Raw genomic sequence first — 12,319 nt, 5'->3', positions numbered from 1 at the left:
CACACATTTAAAGATTTACTTCAAAGATATGCTGGATTGGCATTAGTGAGGAAGTCTGCAACAGAAGAGACGAGACCTAAAGCTAGTGGAAGCACTGTGATCCTTCCTTGGCTGGTAGGATACACTAAAGAAAAAAAAAGCTACAGCCAAGAGTCGAGGAAGCTACACTCCATGCATTAAGGAGGAGCACAGGCCACGCCCAGGCTCACACATGCCTCACAGTCGTTCAAGTTTAGTTCATTACAGTAACTATGGCTACAACACTTGAACGGCTGCCTGGATCATGTTCTGTACATTCCAGTCAACATAATTAATTAAATAAAAATCTTCCCAACACCAACCTGCCAATCCAAAATTCAATTTAGCAAGTTTTATTTCATATAAAAATGAAACAAAAGTACAATAGTATTGTCCTTTAAAAAAAATCCCAACAAATGTAATAGGATAATAAGTTTACATTGTAACCACTTTATAATAATCACTTACTTTAACAACTACACTGATTGCAAACTATACATTTGTCAAAAATAAATTTGTTAGTCAAATTCTGTACAAGGGGAGAGAGGGAGGGGGAGGGGGAGGGGGGGACAAATGCACTATCATTTTTACACAATTATTACACACACCTGTTAACAATCAGCAAGAGCATTATTAGAGATCTTCCCAAAAGAAAGCAATCAACATTGTGTGTGGGTTGATTACACGGCCCGCGGGTTCCTAGAGGTTCCAGCTAACCGAGCAGGGGATAAAAAGGGGTGCTGCGCTACATCTCTCAAACACGTCTGTCCCTACCCATCAAGTCAGCCACGCACCCGTTTAAGTTCATGCCACTGCCCCCACCCCATCCACAACCCTGTGACCACAGCAGCTCTCCTCTTCACCTCTGAGCTGTGTTAGATCCCCTCCAACACACACACATACACATACACACACACAAAGATCATCCCTACATTAATGTTAACGTCGTTTAGTAAGAAAAGTAGTGGTAAGAAAAAATTACTCCATTTCTAAAATACCATTACCACATCTTTACATAAATCACCTTACAACTATTGGGCCGATGAATGATTAATCTTGTCTTAAAACACGAACAATTGTTTCAATTTTATCGGGGAAAAGAAGTCAAACAACAGACAAGCCCCATACATAGCACAATTCCAATAATCAAGAATGCCGCAGCAGTAAATTGGGTCACAATATACTTCACTATCCCTGATATATTACACCAAACAGTAATTGTTTATAATTCTTAAAATTGCGGTTAAGGGGTATCACAGTTACTGCACACACATGCATACAATGCCAACAACCATCAGATGTGTCACTTTGCTCCCACATTCTTTCTATAGTTGCATCTCTGCTTGGCCACACAAACAAACAAAAACAAAAAAAAGTTCAACGTCGCAGGGAGCTTATCAAAGCTATGGCTATTATTACAAAGATAACACAGTATCTACTAAAAACAAAAATATTCAAATAATTTTGTTTTTAATCAGGTGTGTGATATCCTTAACAACAGGGTGCACCAAATCCCAAAAAGTTAAGGCACATTATAACAACTGAATAATAATTAAGATGGAGGGAGAAACTTTCATTAATCCATGATAATGTTTATACACTATATAAAAGTTTCGTCCAAATGGACCACTGTATAACACACGAAGTCTGGGGCACTTAGTACCAACTTTGGGCCTTGAGTCTTTGTCTCTGATCTCACTACAGTGCAATTCATAACAACCTACCTACTACATTACTGCCTCTTTTCACAACTCAAACAAAGCAACAATAAAGTTGAAATGGCAGACCACTGATGCAGCCCAGTCTCTGATGCTACTTCAGGAACTCACGAAAACGATGTACTCTATCAGAACGGTCAGACCGCTCTGTTGATGCATTGTTATTTCTTCTGAACCCGCTTCGTTCAGGTCTGGAGCTTGCATTGCTATTATTATTATTACTACTACTACTACTTGCACTAGAATTACCTCGACCTGTATAACGAGCCGAATTTGAAGAATCTAGAATAGAAATTAAAAGTTAAAATAACAAGTCTGCAATTTTCCATTCTATGTGTTCACAATCAGTTCTTACCTCCTCTCTCAGTATGCGAGTGTTGTGCAGGGACCCTAGAAACTACTGTATTAGCGCTGAAAGAGGTGCTAGTACTGACATTGGAGGTAGCTGTGGAGGAGTTGGAAGCAGCAGATGAAGTCTCTTCTTTTTCTTTAGATGCTCTTTCTGATTTTTCCTTGGCATGCTGAGCCACCTGAGCATAACTTAAACGTACTGGCTCCTGTAAGGAAAATTTTGTTTGAAGGAAATACTTTAGGCGCTAGTGTCAAGTTGAACCACAGAATAATTTAAAATCTTAAACAAAGAGAGGTAGTGAGCAACCATCTGACTTACCCCAGAGGTTGGAGGAGGACTGGGTGCAGTTTGAGAAGGAGTTGTGTTACATGAGGGAATTGATTCAGTCAACACAGTGCTAGTCATAGTAGATGCATTTGTGGTAGTGGGAACAGATTTAGCAACAACAGCAGCAGCAGACAAGCTCTGAACATAAAAACAAATGATATTGTAAAGGGATGGACATGCAAAAACTTTTCACTCCATGAATGCAACTGGAAATAACAAACTTGCTCAAGTGTAAATAATGGACACTTCGATGTGGATAACTTACCTGACCGGCCTGCTTGTTACTTGAACTAGAAATCTCTAGAGAAGTCTCTTTAACCCTCTCCTCAGTGTTTTGAAGCAGAGTATCCTCAGTCTTAGTAGATTTGTCTGCAGTGCTGCAGTTCTTTTTAATGACAGGAACAACCCTGAAACAAGATAAGTATAAATAAATCTGATGCATTAATATGATTCATGTAGGCTCCCTCAAGCATGTATATTCTAACACATACTTTTCAGGCGAAGATGGCGGCGTCATGGCAACAGTGGCAAGTGCAGAATCATTGCCTGAAGAAGTTGATATGCCTGAATGAACACATGGCTGCGAAGATGTGTGCGAAGCTGGGGCGTGAGCTTGAGAATTTTGGTGCGATTGTGATTGAGATTGTGTAGGCGCTGGTGATGTTGTGGCCTGACTAGTCTGAGGAGGGGGAGTCAGTGTGCGTGGTGAGCTAGAGCTGCCTGTCTCTTTATCTTTGCCCGCACTGCTGCTGCTGCTCGCACTGCTATGGCTACTTTGCCCCTTGGGTTTTGCTGTTCCCTTAACAACATCAGCTAACCTGAAATACCAAGCCAAAATGAAAGCTCTGACACAAACCACTCAAACACAGACACAAACAAACACACACTGTGACTGTATCTACTTTTCAATCAATAATGTACTTGCCTATTTTCCCAGTGTGACTGGGATGGTTCTAATGAAGTTACAGAGCTATCTGGGGCAGCAACAGTCTTGGCAGCGTTTGTTCCAGTGGCAGGGACGTCCGAAAGTCCGGGTAGAGGTGGAAAGGCATTTGGCTCCAAATCGAATTGGGGTCCAGGACGGGTATTGCTTGATTGGGAGGGTAGTGGACTGCTAGGCTTACCACGTGATGGAAGTGTTTCATCTTCCTTCCTTCTCCGCCTGTGTCTAACACAAATCATGTTGCTATATTACTATGTCAAGGTTGTGTAAGCACAAACAATTAACAGGCATTTAAGACAGCTAAAATATGAACTAAAGGCTTCACAATTACAGAAAAATTTGCTGTTTTAAGATATTACCGTGGGGGTAGAGGTTCCTTTGATGAGTCTCTACTATTGGCTGGACCCCGATTGCAACTGTCATCTACAGCAGCATCATTGCTATCTTGAGTTGTGGTGGTTGTTGTGGTAGATGCTGTTGTGAGAGCAGGTGCAGAGGCAGAAGGGGAATTACTCTGAGAAATTCTCAAGTCCCCTGGACCTGGCACTGAGGTGTGTTGATTCTGCAAGTCATTACGATAGCATTAGATTATTTAGTGTCTTAAGCTAAATCAGTTGTAAGTAGATTTCCTTCATCCTACCTACCTTCAATGTAACATTAGAACTTTTATTGATGGCTACAGCGCTAACTACAGGAGCAGGTCCCATGTGATGATGGCTCATATTACTATGATGGCGACCATTGTCGGGTAAATGACTTCTGTCCCCAGAGCGAGGTTCACTGCGTCTATTCCTACAAAAAGTTTAAGAGTTAGACAGGACATGATATATGATATAACATCAAAGTCTGTGGGAAAATCCCCCACTTACCTTGTGTTTCTCGGCACTGGAAACCTTGAGGGAGGTTTTGAGTATGAACCTTGTGGGGACATACCGTTCATTGAAAATACATTGCTCATTTCAAAGTAAGGCGGGTTAGAATGAGCTGCATGAGTCCACGGCTGATGCAACATACTTGGAGGATAAAAAGGCTGTTGTTGAAATGTCTAAAAGAAAAAAGGCAACTTAAGTACATGAGGATAGTGGGCCCAAAATTAGAAACAAGGCAAGTGTCAAAATACTCACAAATATTTGAACTTGACTGCCATAATTGACCCCAGGCAAAGGACTTCCATTGTACAGATATCGCTGTTGATTTCCTTGATATGGTGCATTTGGGTCATATACAGGAGCTGTTGTTGAGGTACTTGCATTGCCTGCAGCAGGTCCTGATGGAGGTGTCCTATATCCATTTTTCATAGGTCCACCAGGACCTATTGCTTGTCCTGTTACACCTACCCCAACACCAACCGGAACACCAGCAACAGGAACCACTCCAACCGGTGGAGTAGGCAACCTATTCATGTGTTTTGCTTTAATGCGAGCCATAATTGGCTTACCCTGAAAAAATTTTGATATTTGAAATTTTACATGGAATCTAAAATAAGTCCAGAATAGTCAGATAATAATTACCTGAAATTCCCTGACTTCCTCACGTAAAAATCTATAGGCCCTTTGAGCATCTTCATCTGATTCAAATGTAACATACCATGATGAATTATGTGCAAATTCACAAGAGATTAATCTAGGACAACCTTCCCCAGAAAATAAGTTCTGAAATAGCAAAAATTAGTTTAGAAACTGATACATGAGGTAAACATAGGGAGATATAGATGTTGAATACTACCTTAACATCTTCAAGTGGAGTACTATCAGGAATTTCCCTCAAAATGACTATGCACCGCTTATGATTAGGTCGTACTTTCTGGCCTTCTTCGTCTACTTGTACATTTGGTGATTCTAAAAGAGGGAGAGGAAAGACATTAAAAATGTGGAGGCGTGTAAGGACCAAAGCTTGCAGAAGTTGGCAACTTACCTCGTAATACTTCAGTTATAAGTTTGATATCATTAGTGAGTTTCTTAACTTGGTTGAAGTTGGCAACAGTCCATATGGGCACATATTGGTCATTGTCCATTTGAGAGAGCAGGTACGTATCATTAGCCAAGTTTTCCCTGAAGACAAAGTTAATGCATTACACATGGTGAACCGGCACACTAGATTCTTGAAGAGTTACAGATTGTTCAAGCTCCTCTGAGTTAGGTACCCATTTAAATGAAGAGAATTGGAAATAAAAAACACTGGTTTATTGTTTTGCAATTATTCTTGCGTGGGAACAAAATAAAAAGGGCTCTAATAAGTGCTTCTAGTCATATCTACAAGTGCAACTGTAGTGCCTGTAAAGATATCATGACCATCAAGAGCATAATTAATTGGATATAGAACAGGCACATAGTAATGTAGCAACACTTCGACACCTCTTACTTGGGAGCGAGAGAAAAAGGCTCTAATGTGTGCAACTGGGAAAAGTTGAGAAAAAGATATTTAAATTGTCTCTAGATGTGGTATCTAAACTGTTTCTGCTAGTGAGACTGTAGTGCCTGTTAAGACATCATGACCATCAAGAGCATAATAAATTGGATATAGAACAGGCACATAGTAATGTAGCAACACTTCGACACCTCTTACTTGGGAGCGAAAGAAAAAGGCTCTAATGTGTGCCACTGGGAACAGATTCAAAAATATTTAATATTTGTTAAATTATTTCAAAAAATGAAAGTGTGGTGCCTGTAGTATCATCATGCACATCAATAGCATGTGAAATTGCATACGGAACAGGCACATATTTTTGTAGCAGCACTTCGACACCTCTAACTTGGAAGCAAAAGAAAAAGGCTCTAATGTGTGCTTAAAAGTACGTGTAAAATTAAACTTGAACATATCTGTAAGAATAAATGAGAACCAAGATATATGTTTCAGTGCTGCTTAACTTTCCACCACAGTAGGCTGAAATTAATGGCAGCAGCACAGAATTCATATGGCAACACTTCGACACCTCAAACTCAAGATTGCAAGAAAAAGGCTCTAATGTGTGCATGTATTGGCAAATCAATAATGTAAATCAACTTACCTGGAGAAGTAATATTCTAGTTGTGATGAAAGCAATTGCTTTAGTTGCTCTAGGGGAATGGAGCCATCGTGTGGTGACACTGCTGCACTGGTAGCATTACTTGAAGCTCCACTTGCTGATATACTTGTTGTGCTGTTGGCCACACTGTGAGTTGGTGTTGATGTTCCTTCCCCCATGCTTTCTGTGCACTCCAGCAAGTCCACTGGCTCTGTTGAGTCAGTAACATCTGTGTCGACTTCTCCACTTATGCCATTTAAGGTGCTGTGGGAAATAAGATACATGATGTATACATACATGATACTAAAAACATCCATAGCAGAATTTAGATGATGGATTGCACATACCTGTAGTCTGTGTTGTTAATTGATGTGGCCAACGGAATGTTTTCAGGGGTGGTAGGGTATACCGCCCCTGAAGGGAGCTTTGCAATGTCCCCATTCATGTACACACACCCTGGAAGTCAAAAACAAAGCAATTATTATCTGGATGACATGGCAAGACAATGAGAGGTTTTGGAAGAAATGTCCTGAATCAGATTGAGATTAAGCCTGAGCACTTAACCAAGAAAAGGCTCCACCATAAGAATCACTATTTAATTTAAAATTGGATCTACAGTAGAAAGTGCTCATAGCACTCATGTGGTAAAAGGTAGAAAAGAAAAATGGAATTGCGAGGACTGCTGGTTCCCTTTATGAAATTCTGAAAGATGTCACAGAGACAGACAACTGTTACCTTAAACCATGATTTTGGGATGTGGGTAGCCGAAAGAGAAAAAATTCTTCTAGAATGCTTGAGAAGACAGCAAACTAGCAGTAGTACTACCAGTAGTTCTAATCTTGGCTAACATGCAAAGCAATTGCATCAGAAACCTGTGGCAGAGGTCTATGAGGACAGAAGAAAGTCAGAAGGGAATAAAGCCTCTTGCATAATAGGAAAAAGATAAGACATCAAGAACAAGCTGTCTAGGGATAAGAAACAAATTAAGTGTAGAATTTGATGACATGGAATGCATAGGCTAACTCAATGAAATGTGGAAATAGATTTCATACAAATTTGTGTTGACGTTTGCAAGTAGTGTGGCAGACAGTGAACAGCGATGGAGGATAACGCAAAAGCTATTTATCATAAAATGTAAGACAAGAGAGAGGCATTATAATTAACTGAAAATGAATGTCATGCTGACACGTCCAGATGCGAGGTAAATTTAGTAGACTTCTGGAACAAGACTATAATCTAGAAATTTATCTTCCATACGCATGCAAAAGCATTGATTTATGGCATTAACGCGAAAATAAACTCAGGGAAGTAAGCATATCAGGTAGAGCACCATAACCTCAATGCCTAACCAGGTCACTATCACCACAATGCATTTTCAAGTGATTTGAACATATCTCACACTTGGCATGAACAGAAAGAGAGAAAATAATCATGCCTGAAGGTCAAAACAGAAAAACTGCATAGCTATTAAACCCATATAAAAACTTTGTAAGGCTTCACCAAGGCCTTGTTGTTCACTTTGTAATTATAAAAAAAAACTATGTAAAAGTGTTAAAAGGTGAAAATTGTTAAAACTGAACTGACCTAATGCAATACATCGTGAAATGCTGCTTTTGCGAAGAACCCAAAGCGTTCAGCAACCCTACCCAAACCCTAAACTGTGTTCAGGCTCAACATAACCAAACATACTTTTCTTAGCTCATTCACCCTTACAACCACTGAAAATACAAATAAGAGGATACGAACAGTCTGATAATCATACCTGTGCATGTGTGTACGTCCATGGGAAGAAATTTGGATGTTAAAATATGGGAACGGACGACTAACCAAAACTTGTACAGTGGAATTAAACAGTCATGTGATCAAACTTGAAGGAATCCCTGTACTCTGGACAACGATGAGGTAATGTTAACAATATTACTGGAGAGAATGAATCTCAGTCACTGTGCAGCAATAATCCTAACGTAAAGGCCTGGCCTAATAATAAAATACCCAGCCTAGGCTCAGCACGTTTCAGTCCAACATCGTGAACGATTTGATAGCAGAATAAGTAATAAAGTCTCAAACAACTTGAAAACAACAGAGTTAAGTCAGGGCGTCACCAATAGTTTACACCAGGCCAGATAAGTGAAACACTTCAGTGAACTGAACGACCTTTAGAAGTTTTCGGAATGTAAAAATTCACGGAAACCATGTGCCTTATTAGGCCTAGGCTTCCTTAATCGTGCTCTCCGCGCAGCCACAGAAAAGACTGACGGGTCTACAACATACTCATTCATTTCATGAATCATGCCCACAATTGTTCGAATCCGTGGAGAAAGCCATATTTTATTTTTCTAATTCGAAAGCATGTCAGGTATCTCTATCAATCGTTACTTACTAGAGTGGAGAGTTTCCAACTCAACACAAATTCTCACTCGACGTCCAAAATGGCCGACACAGAAGGCACATGCCAGGAGCACATTGCATGATGGGAATGAAACGCTGCTATTTTTCGGTGTGAAATTGTCCGTTTTCGACCTCTACAAGTTTAAATTTTCAACCTATTTTATTTTTAAACTCGAAGAAAATTAAAAAGTTTACCAAAACGGTAAAATATTATTCTAAAAGTCTGCTCTGAGCTCTTCTTTCAAAGTTCCCCAACGAAAGGTAGAGAAGCAGAGCCCTGACCTTAAATGGGACCGAAACCATGCCGGCCGTCGTCAACTGGCATTCATTTGGTTGTCTCTATTTTTGTGTTAAATGTGCATTGCACTGATAACACACCATGATTCAACTTACTTCAGACTTGTCATTTTCCAAACCATAGCCGTACACTTCTCTCACTGAATGACAGAGTTGATTACCTGAACTAATGATGTGAGTCTATACACCCAAAGTTTTAAGGCATGTTCAGAAAACAACCAAACCTGCGTAAGATCATCGGGGAAATTCTTCCGTTTGAAATATATGTCGTTGTTTTTTCCATGTTTGAGTGTGAATCACTCATGACGCGAGTGCGTCAATCTTCTTAAGCTGGCTGGTCAAACTATCGAGCCGTATAGTGATCGGGTTTACAATGACGTAGGTCGGGGTAGGTGTAGGTAGGTGGGGTGGTGAATGGGGGGGGGGGGGAGGGTCGACTCGCCCTCTACCCCGAAATCACCCGCGTCGGCTAAAGAGTTCGCGGCTACGTTCGTCGGTTGCCGTCGGTTTGGTGTGAGTATATCCTAAGGGTTGTTCGTGTTCTCCACCCCCCCCCCTCCCTCCACGCCCCTGGATTTTCCCGACCCTGTCTCTTTTCCCCTCCCCTCTCTTTCCTCCTCGTGGTTTCCCACTCACCTCTTTGCGTTGTTGCAGCGGCGCTGGCGATGGTCGTCGACGGGGCGGTCGTGTCGACGTGCTGCACGGTGTGGTACAGCACCTGGCTCTGGAACACGTCGGCGTACGGGTTGAGCCCGCAGCTGGCCGAGCCCGAGGGGCACGCGATGGCCACGGGTCCCGTCGGCGGCACCGCGACCGCGCCGATCAGCCCCGCCCCGGCGCCCGGCGCCCGGAGGACGCCGCCGTCCGCCTGCTTGCCGAGGCCGGCCGCTTCCTCGGGGTCGTCCTTGCAGCTCGCGGCCGGGGGCGCCGCCGACACCTGTTGGTAAGGCCAAGCAGGGGCTGACTTCACAGAGGAAGCAAGAAGGAGAGGGCGATGAGAGACCCTTCACACGAGGCGGATAGAGGCGATCGCCCACTGGGGGTCTGGGGTAGGCAGCCCCGCAAGAATGAGTGTCGTAACCCGGACACACGGTACAGTAAGTGGGGTAGGTGCAAGTCCGCATGTCGATAAGTGATTCAAACGGTTGACGTCCGTACCATTCCGCACAAGAGCGTGTACAGTCATCTCTTCGCGGCTGCCCCGTCTCGTGTCGGTGGAAGCCCTCGACCCCCTGCACTCCCGACCGACGCGCGTGCGGGTGTGCTTACGTGTCGTATGGGTTGCCTACCCCCTTGTTCGCGGGCGGACTCGACGCCCAGCTCCCCGCTGCGCCCAAAGCAAGGCCCACGGTCCGCGATACTAAAACTCAACAGGTAGGAGGCCACTGTTGCTACTCCTTCAAACGATTCCGTTTCCGCTTCGGACCCGCGGTGTTCTGAAGGATAAAAGCCTACAAGACGTAGCCCCCCCCCCCCCCGCGCAACGTGGGGCCCTTGCGAGGGGCGAAGTGCATTTCGTCACCTGTGACCTTTCTCCTGACGAGTCCGACTGCGCTCCCTATCTTGTTCTCAGGACCATTCCAAGGGCATAAGATTTAGGAATTGTGACAGAGCGAAACTGTTAGACACGAATGTTGAAAATAGTCGCGTTGATTCTCATTTTGTGAGACACTTGGGATCAAATCGGGGCAATAAACCCAGTATCTTTTGGCGGAAGATGCGCGCTCCCTTTCCTTCTGCTGCCGCCCCCGCCACGCCCCCGCCATCTCGAGCCCCAACCCAACACCGAGCGAGGCGTGCTCAAAACGCCAAACAAGAAAAACGCCGCCACGTCAAACGCCGCGGGAGCCCCCGTCCCGTCCCGCCTAGCAGCCGGCTTGCTTGGGCTTTCAGAGAGCCAGGCTATCGATCCAGACGCGGACGCAGTCAGCCTCCCTGGTCCGGACAGAGCTGCGCGGGGCTGCGCGGGTCCCGTTCCGCCCCCGCCTGACCCCACGGTACCCCTCCGCGCCCCGCGCCTCCCCCCGTGCAGAATGGCGCAGGCGGGCCGCCGGCCATATGGTGCGTTCAATGCGGCCCATCCCGGACGCACCGCTGCACCGGAGGACTCGACAGGTGCGCCCCGCGGCGGGCCGCGCGTCCGGGAGGGCGCGGAGGTGTTCGGCGGCCCCGGGCGGCGACGGCGACCTTCCCGGAGGCGCCCGCGGGCCGCCAACCCGCAGCATATGGCGGAGGAGCCGCGGCGGGGGCGGACCAGGGCACCGCGGGGCGGGGGTGCGGGGGTGCGGGCGCGGCGACGGGGAGCGGTGGAGGGGAGAGGGGGCGGACTCCTCTCTCGCCACGCACCCAGCACACGCTCCACACGACGGTAACCAGGAGCGCCCTTCTCTTCCGGTCAGGCTGTCCGGGCCCTGGCCGCCGCCCCCGCGGGGCCCCCCGGGGCCCCCTCCTCGCGTCGCTCCGTGGGACCGCGGGGGGCCCCGCGGGGATGGAGGCGCCATATGGAGAGGCCTAGCCTCAGCTGGGCCGGTCGGGCCGCTCGGGCCGCTAGGGGAGCTCACCCTCTGCACGATGTAGCAGCGCTGGTTCCCCGTGGCCGCCGAGTTGTCCGCTGGGCACGGCGAGCAGATGTAGGTGCCATTGGGGTCCAGGCAGTAGGCCTGCTGCACGATGCAGGCGATGCACGTGGGGTACGCCGGGGGCGGGGGCGGGGCCGGGGCCGGGGGCGGCGGCACCTGCGCGGCCGGCTGGGCCGCGGGGGCAGCCGTGGGCGCCGACGACGAGGCTGTCGTGCTGGTCGAGGCCCGGGCGGCCGCCGTCTGCAGCGGCATCACATGCCAACCTGTTGCCCCCGCCCGCTCCGCCCGCGCCGCCCGCCCCAGAGCGGCGGCCCCGAGGGGCCTGTGCCCCCCTGAGGGCCTGGCCTCGGGCCTGGCTGTCACCCTTCGGCCCTTCGCCCTCTCGGCTGGCGGGGCCTCCACGCCGGCCGCGGCGCTGGGCAGGTTGGGCGCGGCGTGGCGCAGCGTGGCGCGGCACGGCGCTAGCACAGCGCTAGCGGGGATGGGCTGGGGCCCCTGCCTGGCCTAGCGGCCCTGGCCCGCCTGGCCCGACTACCCCCGTGCTGTCGCCGCTATTGCGCCCCTCGTACACTCCGGACGGGTGGACAGGACCGCGCGCCGCGGCCCGCTCAAGCCGACTGGCAGCCCTGCCGGCGGAGGCGGGCACGGCGGTGGTGGTAACGGAGCAAACGGCCGCCCCCCAACCCCTCCGGC

The 12,319-nt window shown here is 47.0% G+C and overlaps 1 protein-coding gene across 1 annotated transcript in view; it reads right to left on the bottom strand.

The window, feature by feature from the left end:
• LOC113202892 (la-related protein 4) overlaps positions 1-11,893 on the bottom strand; it is a gene marked incomplete in the record, with an annotated part of 17,685 nt that extends 5,792 nt beyond the window's left edge. Inside the window, 17 exon segments of the mRNA XM_052265847.1 lie at positions 1-2,018; positions 2,092-2,293; positions 2,407-2,553; positions 2,681-2,822; positions 2,907-3,233; positions 3,341-3,583; positions 3,718-3,920; positions 4,003-4,150; positions 4,228-4,403; positions 4,483-4,797; positions 4,870-5,010; positions 5,084-5,196; positions 5,273-5,409; positions 6,366-6,626; positions 6,710-6,818; positions 9,684-9,984; positions 11,609-11,893. Of these exon segments, the coding sequence (XP_052121807.1) occupies positions 1,831-2,018; positions 2,092-2,293; positions 2,407-2,553; positions 2,681-2,822; positions 2,907-3,233; positions 3,341-3,583; positions 3,718-3,920; positions 4,003-4,150; positions 4,228-4,403; positions 4,483-4,797; positions 4,870-5,010; positions 5,084-5,196; positions 5,273-5,409; positions 6,366-6,626; positions 6,710-6,818; positions 9,684-9,984; positions 11,609-11,878 (3,423 nt within the window).
• Positions 11,894-12,319: the final 426 nt, after the last annotated feature.

Source organism: Frankliniella occidentalis, unplaced genomic scaffold (assembly GCF_000697945.3).
Source record: "Frankliniella occidentalis isolate FOCC.00 unplaced genomic scaffold, Focc_3.1 Scaffold31, whole genome shotgun sequence".
Taxonomy (NCBI): Eukaryota; Metazoa; Arthropoda; class Insecta; order Thysanoptera; family Thripidae; genus Frankliniella; species Frankliniella occidentalis.
Note: the sequence above shows the minus strand (reverse complement) of the source record. Positions and strands in the feature narration are given on the sequence as shown.